At 39.8% G+C, this 17,935-nt stretch overlaps 1 protein-coding gene across 1 annotated transcript; it reads left to right on the forward strand.

The window, feature by feature from the left end:
• The first annotated feature begins 8,698 nt into the window (after positions 1-8,698).
• On the forward strand, positions 8,699-10,141 carry LOC148040728 (dirigent protein 2-like). Its single transcript, XM_087661243.1, has one exon. The coding sequence runs from the start codon at positions 9,106-9,108 to the stop codon at positions 9,778-9,780; it is 675 nt and encodes a 224-aa protein (XP_087517369.1). The 5' UTR covers positions 8,699-9,105; the 3' UTR covers positions 9,781-10,141.
• The last annotated feature ends 7,794 nt before the right edge of the window (positions 10,142-17,935 follow it).

The raw sequence follows: 17,935 nt of genomic DNA on the forward strand, positions 1-17,935 counted from the left end.
ATCAAGTACTGCTGTGAACCAGGAGAACAGTCAATACCCGTCTTGAATCTAGGCGTCCATCAGATCTTCAGGACACACTCATTCGAGCGGCGCCTATAATTCAAGAGGTGCAGGCTAAACCAAGGGGTAACAAAACTTGGTCTTATAATGACCCGAATAGAGGAGCATGTAGACCTCAAATAAAGAGAGTTCAAGGTCATAATCAGGGACAAAGAAAGAAAGCAAGGACGAATAACATCAACAACTTTGTTCCTACCCAACGCAATGGCTGAAACATCCGTTGTTTCCATTGCAACGAACTTGGTCACTTTAAGAGGCAATGTCCCAAGCTTGGTGGAGGACATCGCCAAGCACCTTTCCAAGGAACAAGCCGTGGTCAAGGAGCCGCTACCCGAGGAAGAGGAAGAACCGCCTACATTGCCAATAGGCAAATGTGCGAAGAAGAAGAAGAGCAAGATCTGACCATGGAAGCAGAATTCGAAAGGGTGACAGTCCATGCCGCTCTACACAAGAAAGAGCCGAACTGCCAGTTCTCGGTGATTCAGACACTGTCGAACTATCAAGGTAAAAATTTCAAGACCTTGATTGATTGTGGCAGTACACATTCCTTTTTCTCACCAGCTTGCGCAAAAAGATTAGGAATAGCCATAGTAGAAGCACCTACCTTGCTTGTGGAATTGGCAAATGGTCGTGAGGTTACTTGTACCAAGCAAACTGCTAAGGTGGAATTCCTTCTGGGAGGAAAGAAGACTTTGGTCAAATTCAGAGTCATGAATTTAGGAATCCATGAGTGTCTACTTGGAATGGATTGGTTTAAGCCTAATGACGTCCACATTCACTGTTGAAAGGGTCAAGTGTCATTTCGAAACTCTAAAAGGGAATTAGTCACAACTCAAGGTGAGGCTGGAGTGCCGAGAATCCAATTGGCCAAAGTATCTCGGATCATAAAAGGAGTCAGAAAAGGATTACCTATTTACTTTATCAAACTCAACAAGCTAGATCAGAAGCAAGAGTCTAATGAAGGACCTTCTTGGCTAAAGGAATACGTGGACGTATTCCCTGAAGAGTTGACTGAACTCCCGCCTCAAAGAGAAGTGGATCATGAGATTAAGTTAGTACCAGGAGCAGCGCCAATTGCAAAGAGACCTTATAGAATGTCCATACCAGAAGCAATTGAGCTGAAGGAACAACTCAAGCAACTACTAGATCAGGGCTACATCCGGCCTAGCAATTCACCATGGGGAGCTCCAGTACTATTCCAGAAAAAGAAAGATGGGACACTTCAACTATGTATTGATTACCGAGGGTTGAATCAATCAAAAATCAAGAACAAGTACCCTATTCCTAGAATAGATGAACTTCTTGATCATCTTCAGGGTGCGAAGATCTTCTCCAAGGTTGATCTCAAGTCAGGTTACTATCAGATAAGGATCAATACAAGATATGGGCACTTTGAGTTCCTAGTTATGTCATTCGGGCTTACGAATGCACCTGCCACCTTCAATAGGTTAATGCAGGATATCTTTAGGCCATATCTTGATGATTTTGTGCTTGTCTTCTTCGACGATACTTTAATCTATTCTAAATAGGAAAAAAAATCATGAACCCCAACTTCGGATTGTCCTTGAGATAATGAGGTTACATAAGCTGTATGCTAAAATGAAAAAGTGTGCATTCTTCAAGCGTCAGATTGAATATCTGGGATTCATGGTACTAGCAAAAGAAATCTCAGTAGACCCAACCAAGATCAGAGATGTGCTTGAGTGGCCAATACCGTCATCCGTCAAAGAGATACCTAGCTTTCTTGGATTGATAGGATGGTATAGGGTCTTCATCAAAACTATGCTTTGATTGTAGCACCTCTGACAGACTTACTGAAGAAGCAAACTTCCATTGCATGGTCAACTCCCACAGGAAGGAAAGTTTAGTATCAGCACCTATTCTAAAACTTCCAAACCTCAATAAAGAGTTCGAGGTAGTAACTGATGCTAACATACTCGCCTTGGGGTGTGTACTTATGCAAGAAGGTCATCCAGTAGCATACTCTTCAAGGAAATTGAAGAGTCATGAAAAGAATTATGCTACGCATGATCTGGAATTGCTAGCTCTCATCCATGCTCTAAAGCTTTGGAGACACTACCTGTTGGGTAACAAGTTTACTCTAGTAATTGACCATATGAGTCTCAAATGGATCTTTATCCAGAATGAGCTCAACATGAGGCAACGTCGGTGGATTGAAGTGTTGGAGGAATATGACTTTGAAATCAAGTACGGACCAGGGAAAGAGAATGTAGTTGCCAATGCACTTAGTCGCAAGGTATTCTTAAATTCTCTAATCTTGCAGAATCCATCAATAGCCAGATCTCTAGCTACAAAAGTATCTATACCAAACAACCCTATACTTGAGTTTGCTAGAGAGGATGCATGCCATGATCCAGCCTACCAAACAATGCTAAGGGAGATCTCTATCAAGGATCAGAATCAAAAATTGCAAGCTAAGTATCACGAATTTTCTATCAATAATGGACTTGTCTACTATAGAACAAGGTTGTGTATACCAGCAAGCCAGTCACTTAAGCAGAAGATATTGTGGAAAGCTCAGGATTCCCCTTTCGCAGGACATCGTGGCTATGCCAAGACTCTCAATGCTGTTAGGAAGACCTACCATTGGGAGACGCTCAAAGGTGACGTTCTCAAATATGTCACCGAGTGTTTGTCTTGTCAACGTAACAAAGCTGAACATGTCATGATGCCAAGGAAACTGCAACTGCTTGACATTCTCCAAATGAAATGGGAATTCATCAGCATGGATTTTGTTGTAGGCCTACCCCAAGTCCAGGGAGGATACAACTCCATCATGGTTGTGGTTGACATGCTTACTAAGGTTGCACATCTTATTCCAGTAAAGACAAACTATAAAGCCTCAGACATCACAAGATTGTTTATCAAGGAGATATTCAAGCTACATGGTTTACCCAGAAGAATCATTAGTGATCATGATTCTCTCTTCACATCACACTTCTGGAGAGCTATCTTTGAAGATATTGGGACTCAACTCTGCTTTAGCACCACTTACCATCCCCAAACGGATGGCCAAACAGAGCGAGTAAATCAAGTCATCGAGGATATGCTTAGGGCATACTGCTATCGAGAGCCAAAGAGGTGGATTCAATACTTGCCTTTGATTGAATTCGCCTATAATGCTTCTTACCAGCAAAGCATTCGGATGACCCCTTTCCAAGCATTATATGGTCATGACTGCTGTAGAAGTCCCCTAAAATTTTCTGATCCAACCCTAAGGGTTGAAGCTTCAAAGAAAATGTTGGAAGGGATGGATGACCAAATAAAGTCAATAAGACAGGACATACAAGCGGCCAAGGATAGACAAAAGGCAGACGCGGATTTGAAGCGCCAAGAAAGAGTCTTCGAAGAAGGAGACATGGTCTTCATTTGCGTATGCCCTAAAAAGAGTTCTCTATCCTTAGGAGATTGCAAAAAGCTAAGTCCAATGTATTGTGGGCCATACAAGATCCTCAAATTTCTAGGACCTAATGCTTATAAACTGCAACTCCTTGAGAACCTAAAAATTCATAATGTATTCCATATCAGCCTATTGAAGAAATATGTACCTAATCCTAACCATGTACTTGACGATCAACAAGTTGTAATGCCTAGTCAAGGAGTCCTTGAACTAAGGCCTAATAGGATCTTAGATGTTAGGGAGAGACAATTAAGATCCAGAACCCTGAGAGAATGCCTCGTCTAGTGGAAAGACTATCCCGAAGAGGATGCCACTTGGATAGATGAAGGCACACTCAACCATCAATATCCCCAGTTTATCTCGAGATGAGGACATCTTGATTCCTCTAAAGGGGAGAGAATGTAATATGTCGAATATTGTAAATTTATGGGAAAATTTTTTCACCGTCGACGATGTTCTTGCTGGAGGACGGAGAGGGAATTAGAAGGCCAGCAAGCTCCTCGCTAGAGCTTGCTCGGCCTCATGGCCATGCATAACGACATCAGGGGAGGATTCCCTTCCCTCTCCCTATAAAAATCCCCACTCAAGGGACACAAAAGGAGGCGGGCCGAAAATAGGACGCTGCCATAAATCTTGAGGTCATCTGTTGCCGGTCCTCCCAGCATGCTGCGTGACTGTGCCATCCGCTGCCGGTCTTCCCAGCACACTACCTACCGTCGCAGGCCCTGCCACCTGTCCGTCACGTTGCCGTCGCCGTTAACTTTTCCCCCACGTGGGGAAACTTTGGAAGCTTCTTGGGGAAAAGCTTCCAAAGGGCTTAACAAGTCCCCCTTTCACCCCTCCACCTGCCCCCCCCCCCCCCCCCCCCCCGCGTTGAAAAGAATCTCCCAAGGCCCTTCTCATGCCTTTTGGAACTATCATCACTTCTCCCCCCCTCACACCCCCCTCCGGTTTTAATTATCTTAGGAGCCTTTCATCCCTTCTTGTGCCTCACCAAATTCTCCCTACCCCCCCCCCCCCCCCCCCCGTGCTAAACTCAATAGCCCTTTGTCTTGGGCCGTATAAACCCCTTTCACCCCCTGTTGTGCCTTTCAAAAACCTTTCACCCCATGTCTTATCATCCCCCTTATCCTTTAAACCTTTAGGCTTTAAAGGTCTTATCATCCCTCTTATCCCTTAAGTCTAAAACACCCCTGTGTCTAAAGCATTATTTGCCCTTCTCCCATGGGTGGTGGAACCCCGGTCTAAACCCTTAAGCCCCTTTCCTTCACATATTGAAACCCCCCCCCCCCCCCACGTGTGAAAAATCCCCTTATTCCCTTTCCCTTGTGACATATTGGAGACCCTCCCTCGTGTTTGAAGCTCATAAGGCTTTTTCCCCCTTAACCTTCCCATGCTTTACGTGGGCTTTGAAAACCCCGTGCTTAATAAAATTCCTTAAGCCCTTTCTCTTGGACTTAGGGATTACTCTCCATTTCTCCCATGGTTAAACCCCTTATGCCGTTCCTTGCCCTATGCAGAATACCCTTGGGCCTTTTCTTCCTTTTTCCCCACTTGTAAAAGAGAAGAAGAGTGTTAAAGGTCCTATTGGCAAAATATTTTGAAACACCCTTTCGAATTCTCGACTTCAAGGAGGGAGCCTTCCAAAAAAAAAAAACTACTTTCGATGACGGTGCAAGGGGAGCAACGATGAATTCCAAAGAAGAGTTGTAAAGCTGCTTCCACGTCGAAACGTCTACAAGTGCGATGCCTCCTCCCTGTGTTCAAAAGAATCTCCCAAGGCCCTTCTCATACCTTTTGGAACTATTATCACTTCTCCCCCCCTCACACCCCCCTTCGATTTTAATTATCTTAGGGGCCTTTCATCCCTTCTTGTGCCTCACCAAATTCTCCCTACCCCCCCTCCCCCCCCCCCGGTGCTAAACTCAATAGCCCTTTGTCTTGGGCCATATAAAACCCTTTCACCCCCTGTTGTGCCTTTCAAAAACCTTTCACCCCATGTCTTATCACCCTTAACCTTTCCATGCTTTACGTGGGCTTTGAAAACCCCGTGCTTAATAAAATTCCTTAAGCCTTTCTCTTGGACTTACGGATTACTCTCCATTTCTCCCATGGTTAACCCCTTAGGCCGTTCCTTGCCCTATGCAGAATACCCTTGGACCTTTTGTTCCCTTTTCCCCACTTGTAAAAGAGAAGAAGAGTGTTAAAGGTCCTATCACGAAAAGATTTTGAAACACCCTTTCGAATTCCCGACTTCAAGGAGGGAGCCTTCCAAAAAAAAAAACTACTTTCGACGGACGGTGCAAGGGGAGCAACGGTGAATTCGAAAGAAGAGTTGTAAAGCTGCTTCCACGTCCAAACGTCTACAAGTGTGATTGCTCCTAAGAAAGTCCAAGGCGCAACCGCGGGAGGGTCATCTCCCGGTATCCATGTGGATATCTCACCCCAAAACCAGGTTTTCCTTCTTAATTTTTATTCTATATCGTTGTAATTCAATCATGCAAGGTTATTTGTTAGAAATAGAATATATTTTGTCCTAGTTGTTCATGAAAAAGGAACTTAGTCATTAATACATTTAATGGAACATGCCAAATAAATAAAGCATAAATGTATTGTTAGCAAATAGCTTTATGCATTGAAATGAATTACGAGCGAGATTGTTACCGTTAAAATAGTATACTTCGGTTAAGCCTAAAGGTATAAAATTGCATCTCGCAATATTAACCCCCATTTTTTTTGCAATGAATCATCATGGAAGGTGCAAATCATGAAATGACTCTTACGATGCATAAACTCTATGAAATTATCATTGTTAACTACATAAATTAGCAAGAAAAAGGTTGCTTATTTAGCATTAATTTTTTTCGCAAAGAAAACGCAAGATTAGTTGAAATTAACCTAACCTATGCCTGACCTCAAATCGATAAGTTAGGGTTACGCATAGACAACGGATCATGTGGAAGTAATCTTAAAATTATCTTCTGGAGTTAACCTAATTGATATAAACCTAAAAATACCTATGCTATGAAATACCTGTTGGGAATGAGTTAAATTCCAAGAAACACCTATACCTTAAATACTTGCCCACATTCCCTGAATATAGGGTTAGTGAATCGTAATCGTAAAAGGAACTAGGGTGTGTTCTTGAGATTCTTACAAAAATGAAGCTAGGAAACCCTAGGTCTAATGACGTTAGCTTAAAGAACCTGAAAAAGATTGTTTCGTGACTCCATTATCGCATAATACGATGTGGCACTTGCGCGGCAAGTACGGAGTCATATGGTCTTGTGATTGAATCACAAGAAGAAAGGCCGAATTCTCGCAACGAAGATGGCGGATCCTTACGCAAGTCATCTTGCAAGAGGATGTATACTTTGATATCCTTCTTGAGTAAGGAAGATTAATTGGAGATTAAGGACCAGAAACTGAAGTACCCAATGAACTTTAAGGTTTGATCAAGTTGGGTTAATAGGGTACGCCGTAACCCAGGATATAGGGGATCTTGCCAAGTTGCAAGTCATCCCGGATCGAGTGCTGGATGCATTCGAAAGGAAGGATTCATTCCTTAGCAATTTGCTAATAAAAACGATCAATGGAAACGTTTGTGCTTGCTACAAATTTTAGAGCACTATTTGGCTTGGTTTGACCAATGAATTAAAAGATAAATGAATATTTATACTTCAGGTTGAAGGCCTGAAGGGAGAGGCAGCTTCAGTTACCCTCGACTGCCTGCCTTACCCTAACCAAGGGGGTTGTTGACCGTGTCGGGAACGTGGACCGAACCCGCTGCAAGATGTCTCTCCGTTGAGCGCTACTTGGAACAGGAAGACGCTTAGGTGCTAGGGGGGGCTCTGGCCGTAAATCCCTCGCCCTCGGGTCCTGCACAAAAGGCTAAGGTGACTTGGGATTGGATCTCGAGGCCCACATACTAGTCTATGGGCGGGAACTTGGAATAGTGAACCCGTGGATTGGTGGATAGCCTTCAGGCGGATTGTGGATAAGCCTACGGGCTGGACTCTTTGTATTTCAAAGACAAATATGATGACATGTTAATAAGGAACTTGTCTGATATTGTTTTTTTATGTCAAGTGATAAGATTACGTGAAGGAACCAGTGCCTAATGGGTTAATTAAAGAAGCTGGTTGTTACATGTCCAACTAATGTGTTAGATAATTAAATAACTAAAACAATTCGAAGAAAGTACGGAGGATGGGCCATGGGTCCGTCCTACTGATGGGTGGTCCCGATTGGCCAGGAACTTTTCTTAAATCACGAGGAACAGCGAGATGATCGTCAAAGGACAGAACAACAAAAGCGTGACCTAGAGTTATGTTTTAATCCGATTTACGTTGTTTTAGGGGAACGAAATGGGACTATGCCTTATGGCAGAGAGGTTGAGCTTTGCTTCCCTCTCTTTTCCCATTCTCCTTGAACCAAGTGCAGTGTGAATCTGCTTCGGACCTGGCGTTTCTGCGTAAAGTAGTTCGCTTGGGTCCGACGCTAGTTTCTGTTAGAAAATGACCAATCAGGAAAACCCTAATTCAGAGTGATCCTAAATGGGAACGGCCGGAATACTTCCGCTACGTGACAGACGCGGAATACTTCCACTATGTGGCAGACACTACGGCCGGAATACTTCCACTACGTGGCAAACACAGAAAGCCCTAGATCGCAAACCCCGTAACATTCCATGGGAGTGCCGGGCGGAGGTTTCTAGACATCCTTTCCGATGGACTGCTATGACGTGTCTTGGATGATACAGGTGGGCACGTTACATGTATATACTTGGCCAAGAACCCGAAGCATTTGGAGAAGACTAAGCATGTGGATCTAAAGTATCACTTTATCCGTGGGCTAGTGGAAGACAACAAGTTAGAGATTCTGTACACACAAACAGAATCTATGTGGGTAGACTTTTTGACGAAGTCCTTAGCTGGAACTAAGCATGATTTATGTTGTAATAATCTGGGTCTCAAGAATATTTAGTGTTCAAGGATTAAAGGGGTGTATTAAAATGACTAATCGCTTGAACATCAAACTTAGCATAAACACTTTATGTTATCTATTTTAATTACACGAGAGACATAGTTACAAAACGTCACATGTGATGAAACGTCACAGATGTCTCGACGTATTAAGATGTATATACCAATTCAGATTAATACAATTGATAACTTCTGCATATGCTGAATAACAGCGATATCTTTCTGTTATTACTGCAACCGACTTCCTACATAGCCTGTATGATCCGCTGGTATCCGCAAAAGCTGATTTTGACAAACGCTGATTGGCCAGCTTTATAGTTGCAACAAAAGCTTCGAGATGACGCAAACCTGACCACGCTTCGCGTATGCTATAGAGAGGTGTAGCATGTAGGTCGATCCGCTGGTATCCGCAAAAGTTTGATACGGCCCACTAACAAAAGTGCAAGTACTATCATGATGAGAGAAAGCACCGGTACCTCTCTTGTTGTGTTCATGAGCACAAGCATGCCGACTTTGTGCGACCTCTGCTTGGAAGGGCCTATCCTGGGCCTCTCTCTCTCTCTCTCTCGTATTTTCCGAGAGAGCAAAATACCATCAAATCGTCAGAGGCCTACCTGCTAAACTAGATATTGCCAAGCCATGTCGTTGGGCGCCGCAGGACAGCTAGCTCTGATTATTATCAGGAAGCTGGACGTAGTATCAAACTTATATCACATGTCGGGTGTGCAAACAGTACCAGCTCTCCGACTAATTCTCCTGCTACTGCTACTGCTATTACTCTCAGCAAACCAATATTTAATTACGGATCATAAAATTATAATACTAGCAGCAGGGAAGCGGCCGGAGAGCTGGCACTGCAGTAGTATAGACACCATTCGATATAATTTGGTGTTCTACATGCACGACCTGCCAGCGTCGTCGGATCCGTCGTCAGTGCCGGTGGCGGGGGGCAATCTGACGACGAACCCTGGGCTGGGGCTCACCGTGGTCTTCGACGACGTGCTGACGGACGGGCCCTCCCTCTCCGACTCCACCATCCTGGGCGCCGGCCAGGGCACTTACATCTTCGCCTCCAGGACCTCCCCGGACCTCCTCCTCGTCTTCACCGCCGTCTTCCGCGGCAACAGCTCCTTCAACTGCAGCACCCTCTCCTTCCACGGCTCCGACCGCATCCTGCTGCCCGTCCGCGAGATCGCCGTCGTGGGCGGCACCGGCCGCTTCCGGTTTGCCCGCGGCGTCGCCGCCATTGAAACCGCCTCTAGCTCCGGATTCAATGCCGTGCTGAAGTTCAATGTGTCCATCGTGACGATGTGATCTAGCTAGCTTTTCATTAGCACAAATATACAAATACAAAAACCTTCGATTCGCCAAAATTGAGGTATTTTTAAACCAAATTGCATGTATTTTGCTAATTGTACAACCACGACATTTGTGTAAATTTAAGTCTTATACCTTCTTTTTTCAACATTCAAAGGTCTTATCAAAGAAGGGTAGCTTAGTTGGAAGGGGTAGGTGTGTGAGTGTGAATTGGTCACAAACAAATTCAAATCCCCTCAACTAAGCAGCTCGATGATGCTTTATCCTTCAAGATGGAATGCCTCTTGTCGGGGTTGTGGCCTAATGTCCCATGTCTATTAAATAAAATACCATCATGCAACACATTAAAAAAAAAGAATTCTAGCTTTTGTCCAAGAGAAAATTGGAATTTATGACTTTTTTCATTCAAGGGGTCACCCAAAACCTTATTCACAATCAGTTATTAAAAGAAGGGAAAGTGTCCTAATGCCTTACAGCTCAACATCTGTCAAGACCAAGTTTATAACTTTAAAGAGTCACGAGTTATACCCTTGGTTTAAGGGTGTGAAAAATTTTGAACCATGATAAGTTAAAATCACACTTTTTGTAAGGGTTGCATGGGCTAACTCTTGTTCATAAACCACAACAAAGTAAGGCCTATGTTGCATCACAGGATTCCTCATAGTTGTTCTCCATATGAAAATGCTCTAAGGGATCACTGCTATAGCAATTGTTAACGGTGTTGGGCACCCCTATTCTACTACATTTAGGAACTTACCTTGCCCAACCTTTTAGAACTATGGGGACAATCATGTGGGCTTTATCTGTATGATGTGTTGTATGTTTGGCCCCAAGTTTTTACAAGTGGGGAAAGTCATGGATGTGGGCTTTCTCTATGAAGTGTTTTACATTTGGCTCTATTTTTGTGAAAGGAAAAAGAAAAGTGGTGTACACTTAGAAATGTTATGCCTTTATTTCTCGTCCAATCCCATGTTACCCTGAATGTCACATAGTTGAGAATATATATTTACCGTTGAACATAAACTTGGAATGCTTTAAGTTACAACCCTATTTTCCATAATACATTATATTGTTTCATTGCTTGCCAATGGAAACCACATGCATTATCCACAAACACATAAATTTTATATTTTTCAATGTTTAGTCGTTGCAAGAAGATGGTTACATCCAATATCATCACTATTGATAGAGAAGCAATGTTCCATATGACTCCAAATAGTACTTCATAGTGCCAATGAGCCATATTTGTCAACTCCCACCCTTGAAAAAAGCAATGTTACTATCAATAAGCCAATATTAACACCACAATGTTTCTACGATACAATTGCAAAATGTTTTGGATATTATTTGGTTTCAAGAGAGACATTTTGCGAAGCTTCCCTCATACACTTTTTTTTTTCATATGAGCTTTGAAAGCTTTTTGTTTTTCAAAAGAAACATTTTGCTAAGCTTCCCTCATACACTTTTTGTTTTTCATATGAGTTTTCAAAACCATATAATTTTAAGTCAAGACCTTACAAAAGTGATGCTAGTATCCTAAAATTTTGAAATTTTACTATTGTTGGCTTCTTGAAAAGTAGCCTAATTTTAAAAGAGAACATTAAAAGAAAGTGTAAGATAAGAGAGTGATCATTTTCTACCTACAAAACTTGTAAATTTGTATAAAACCTTATCTATCCATGGTAGCATGATTTGAGAAAAGTTGACTAACTAGTATAGATTTTAAATACCTTGAGAATCAAGCATTCCAAGAAAAAAAAGAACTAACATGTGCTTGGTACTACTCTAATATATACCCAATACTGCTACCTAATTGAACTGTAATATCTTCCTCTCATGAGATGCATCGTCTCTCTTGCTAACTTATGTTCAATCACCTCATGAGTGAAATGATGCATCATTCTCACTTCAGTCATAATTAGTGTTGCATTTATCTAAATATTAACCATGATTTTTGAAGTCTTAGGCCTTGCTTCTAGGGCATCAGTTAGACCAAACATACAACAATTGAGACATAAGATAGACTTCTATTCTTTCAAAAGCTATAATTCACTTTGATGAAAATCTCTCACCTTATCTTCTTGCCACTTGGCTCTAACTACTCATGCATCCTTCTCTATATCCCCAAGAATCCAAGAATACAAGACTAGTTTAAAGGTATAGTGAATACACCAACTTACCCTCCCTCATTCTAGTCCAAATAAATTGATACCAACACTCCATATCCAGTATCAAGAATACCTATGATAAGAGAAGATGGAAAATAAAAATGAGAGAAAGAAGATGAACAAGAGCTTCTCCATGCTAGATTCCTCACTCTCTCACGATCTCATAACCTCACGCACAACTCCAAACTCAACCCACTTACCATGGATGGGAAGAGGAAGAAGAAAATTAAGAAGAAGATGTAGAGCTTCTATATCTTTAAATCCATCCTCAGCAAGCCTCTAACTCTCTCTCTCCCTCACTCTAAATAATGGAGACACTATGATAGAATAAAAGAAGTGAATGAATGATTAATAGTCATAGTGACATAGCTTCTTCTACTACATGAATGTGTCACGAGGATGAATGTAACTAAGATCTCTCTCCCTTATCTAGACCAAAATGCGGTTTATAGTCCTTTGGGATAGTATTTTGTTTGTATTTTAGGGTTTGCATCCCTTTTGTATTTTAGGATTTCCACAACTATGAATTAGGTTTTGCATCCCCTCTTGGCCATCCTACCCACTTTGTGGGATTTAAGATGATTATTGTGAAAGCTAGTCAATAGGACATAATTGATGCAAAGTTGCAATTTGAGCACATTATGAATAAATTAGCAAGTGCACTAGAAGATGATGTCCAAGAACTTAATTTGGACTTTGAAATATGTTCCAAGCTTATCAAAATAAGTATCTTTTGGAGGAATTTAAGCGACACTTGGTACAATTTTGTAAAGAGTTTACAATATCTTTGCATGAGAGCATACAAATATCAAGGGTTTTGATCTATAGGTATGTCAACACAGAATTAATTTGAAGGTAGATACTAAGCCCATAATGCAAAAAAGATACCGCATGAATCCTAACTATGCAAAGTAAGTGAAGAAATTGATAAGTTGCTCAGAGTTGGTTTCATCAAACCAATTAATGAAGTATAACATGGATATCACTAATAGTTGTTGGCTCAAAGAAGAATAGTAAGATTTGAGTTTGTGTTTATTATAAGAAGCTAGTTGCAACTACCATCACTAATCCTTTTCCCATTCCATTTACATATTCACTTTAGATGATGTTGTGGGTCATGGAATCTATAGTTTTTTGGATGGTTTCTCAAGGTATAATTAGATTCACATGCACCCTAATGATATGGATAAGACTGCCTTAATCACCAAAAGAGGAGCTTTTGTTAAAATAATAATGAATGTTGGATTGAAGAAGTGTCCACTAGAATTCCAAGTAACATCACATGAAACCTTTGATTTGTATTTTACTATATTCATTATGGCATTTATTGATGATTTTTGTGTCTTTGGAAAAAGAAGGTCGATCATTTGCAATATTTGAGACTATGCTTTCAAATTCGCCACAAGTTTGGGATATCATTAAACCCTTTCAAATCAATGTTTATTGCTAAAAGGGGAGTCTTATTGGCACACACCATATCAGTTGAGTGAATGGCTATTGATCTTAGAAAGATCCAATCCATTTTGAAGACCATAATATATATAACTGTGTAGGAGGTCATGAGGTTCCTGGGGCAAGTAAAGTGGCACAATAGATATCTTGGATATTTAGCACACATACGTACTCTTGTTACTATATTTACACTACAAGAGAAAGGCCCTATAGACGCGCATTGTACACGCAAAAAAGCAGACGCGTTTATAAGCTTGTGTATCAGCATGTCTATTTACGCTAGTATACAAAATGCATCTATATATCCGTGTTTATAAACGCGCCTATAGATGCGAAAGTAAATGCACATATTTTTCATTTCTCATAAAGTCCCTAAATATGACCAAACCTCTTAATAACTAGTATTTGTTTGAATACATCACCAACTTTACTTCGTTCTGAGTATTACAAATATACATCCAATCATTCAAATCTAATTATATATGTGTGATTTCATGCCCTATATACATCCAATCATGCCCTATACAAATGTGATCGGATAGGGCATGATTGGATGTATATACGACATAATTACACGTGGATCATAAGGACATGATATACATGTATATACGACATGATATACATGTATAGGGCATATATGTATTCAAAGCTAATTATATATGTGTGATTTCATGCCCTATATACATCCAATCATGCCCTATACAAATGTGATTGGATAGGACATGATTGGATGTATTTATGACATAATCACACCTAGATCATAAGGACATGATATACATGTATAGGATCATAAGGACATGATATACATGTATATACGACATGATATACATGTATAGGGCATACATGTATAGGACATGATATACATTACCAACTTTACTTCTTTCTGAGTATTACAAATATACATCCAATCATGCCCTATACAAATGTGATTAGATAGGGCATGATGGTGCAGAGATCGGATGCTGTACGCTCGCGTAGTGAATGCCAGAAGGTCCCCAAGAACAATGGAACTCTACTTTTTGTACAAATTACAAGGTAAAAAGCATGAACGACAAGAGCAAGAGACCAATTGGGTGCAATCTCCCCCCATGCCTTGTGTGAGTGCTCCACAAAGCATGTATTTTATGTATATTTCATCTTCATGCTCAAATAATAGCCCAATTTACAAAATAGCAAGCTTTAGCTTTTGAGTTTGCTTTAACACAAAAATAAGAATAAAGCTAATGGACCGTGCCCAAAGAGTCTGTCACGCCCAATACAATGTCCAAATAGAAATAACATAACCGTGCGCCCATGCGCATACAAAATAATAATAAATAATCGATGCCTCAATAAATAGGCATGACAAAATATAGGTGTGGCGCCTATCAAAATATAATCCATAAATCGAATACTCGCTATCCTCCAATGCTTTCCTCTGCTACTGCTGCTATCTCTACACATCAGCTGAAGCATTCACAATCGTTAGTAAAATAATACAATTAAACCGATAAAAGTGAATACCTACAATTAAACCGATAAAAGTGAATACCTAGCAGTCTTCAGCTACATAAATAAATCAACTGGTTAGAAATAAATCCTAACCTTAATTTATTACGAGTGCGCACTCTAAACTCATAAACGTTTATTAATTTAATATGCATTTTGTGGAATCACCCGCTATGGAATCACCCATGTACACACTAAATTAATGAAACGCCCGAAAAGGACAGGCGTCCCCATCAACTTCTCGCACAAAGAATCCACTTTGTGTATGAGCCCCGATCATCAAAGTTTACGGAATCCACCGTAAAACCTCACGGAATCCACCATGGCACAGAATCCACCGTGAAATATGCCTCCTGGCATCATTAGTACTCTGAATTCTATTTGACAAAGATGCAACAAGTGTAGATAATCTATATCCATAAAGCACTTCAAACAGTGCTTTCTTTGTAGATGTGTGTGGTGTATTGTTATATACAAACTGTAATAAATGCAAATGTGTGTCCCATGTTTGAGGTTTAGAAATAGTATATGCACGTAAGATATCTAGAATAGTGCTATTAGTGGCTTCTATTTGTCCATTAGTTTCAGGATGAAATGCAGATGAAAAATCAATCTTTGTGCCTAGGTTAGCAAACATAGTAATCCAAAAGTTGTTACAAAATCTAGAATCACGATCTAAAATAATAACTTTTGGCAATCCATGGTTAGTAAAAACAGTTTTTAAAAACAATTGTGCTGCTTGTGATGCTGTTAAAGTTTTCTTACATGGAATAAAAAATGCTTGTTTACTAAATCTATGTACGACTGTCCAAATCATATCATGGTTAGATTTAGTATTAGGTAAACCAGTAATAAAATCCATAGAAATTTGTTCCCAAGGTTTAGATGGAATAGATAAAGGCATAAGTAATCCATACTGTTTACCATGATGTCTCTTAACTCTTTGACAAATCAAACATTCAAAAACAAAGTTAGATACATTAGTGTCCATATGCGGCCAATAAAAATCTTCAGTTAACGTATGTAAAGTAGATATGATACCTCTATGACCTTGATATGGGGGACAATGAATCTCATTCAAAACAAAAGATCGGAATGGAATTGTAACACACAATCTCTTTTCATAAAACATAAATCCATCATTATATGACAATGAATCAATAGGAATCAAGTTATTTTGAACTAATTTATTCCAATTATTATGAAAAGTAATATCATGATGATAAGTATCTTTCATAGCAATCAAAGAATCAAAAGATATAGCAGAAATATTATGAATAGCAGGTCTTCTACTTAATGCATCAGCCACTACATTTTCTTTACTGGGTTGGTATTGAATGATAGGATGAAAACTTTGGATAAAAGATACCCATTTGATATGTCGGTCAGAGATTTGGGGTTGGCTAAGTAAATGTCTAAAACTTTGCTGATCGGTCTTAATCATAAATTCTGAACCCATTACGTGGTGTTTCCACTGTCTTAATGCTTGTACAACTGCTAATAGTTCTTTGTCATATGTGGAATATTTCAGTTTAGAGGGTTTCAACTTACAACTAGAATAGGCTATGGGATGGTTGTCTTGCATAAGTATAGCTCATATTCCTGATCCACTAGCATCGGTCACTACTAAAAAGAATGGTCTATTAAAATCAGGCAACTGTAGGACAGGGGCATGGGTTAATGCATGTTTTAATAAGTCAAAGGATTTCTGTTGATTTTCGGACCAATGATAAACAATTCCTTTCTTCAGAAGTTTGGTTAATGGTAAAGCAAGTAAGGAAAAATTACATACAAACTTCCTATAGAAACTAGCAAGACCAACGAATGAGCGTAACTCATGCACGTTTTTAGGTACAGGCCAATTCAATATTGCATCTATTTTCTTAGGATCAACTTTAATGCCATCAGATGATATTATATGACCTAAATACTCAATTTCTGTTTTAAAGAATTCACTCTTTTCAGGATTTGCATACAATTGATTATCTTTTAATAACTGAAAAACCAATGACAAATGCTCATAATGTTCTTTCTCATTTTGACTAAACACCAAAATATCATCAAAGAAGACAATTACACAATACTTATATTTCAGAAATATACGATTCATCATTCTACTAAACGTAGCAGGTGCATTAGTCAATCCAAATGGCATCACTAAAAATTCGTAATGACCAAATTGTGTCCTAAATGCAGTCTTGAATATGTCTGACGTATCTAGTCTCACCTGATGATAACCAGACTTAAGGTCTATTTTACTAAATATAGCAGATCCTTGTAGTTTGTCCATAAGGTCATCAACTCTAGGAATAGGATACCTATTCTTTACAGTGATCTTATTTAAAGCTCGATAGTCAATGCACATACGATAGGTATTATTCTTTTTCTTGACTAACAGGACAGGTGCACCAAATGGAGAACTACTAGGTCTAATCAATCCTCTATTTAGCAATTCCTCAACTTGACTCTGAATTTCTTTTTGCTCTATCTGGTTATGCCTATATGGTGCTTTGCAAGGTGGTTGTGTGCCAGGGATCAAATCTATTTTATGGTCTTCTGGATGTGAAGGAGGTAAACCAGGTGGTAGGTCTTCTGCAAAATAGTCCTTAAAATGTGCAAGAAATTCTTTATGCCTAGGGTGCATATGATTATCTTTTACTTGCAGTTCATTCACCCAAATGAGATAGGATTTACTACTCTTGCGTAATGCACGTTTAGCTTGAGTATGTGAAAGTAGTGGAAAAACATTAGATGCATGGATACCATATAATGTAATAGATTTTCCTTGAAAATTAATATTCATTGAATGTATGGAATAATCTATATCTGGGTTATGCTAGTGACGTCAAGGCATATCTAAAATAATGTCACTCGATTGTAATGGAATAACTAGGAAATTTCTTCTTTCAGTATATTGACCAATTTGAATCTCTAAGTCATGCACTTCCTGAGTACCATTATACGTAGTGCCTAAGAATACTGATTTGATGCGATAATACGTAGGTATAGTCTGTAACTTCAATTCTTTTACTAATTTTGCTGAA

Source organism: Lygodium microphyllum, chromosome 2 (assembly GCF_053477565.2).
Source record: "Lygodium microphyllum isolate KBCC chromosome 2, Lygodium_microphyllum_v1.1.10, whole genome shotgun sequence".
In the NCBI taxonomy this organism is placed as follows: domain Eukaryota; kingdom Viridiplantae; phylum Streptophyta; class Polypodiopsida; order Schizaeales; family Lygodiaceae; genus Lygodium; species Lygodium microphyllum.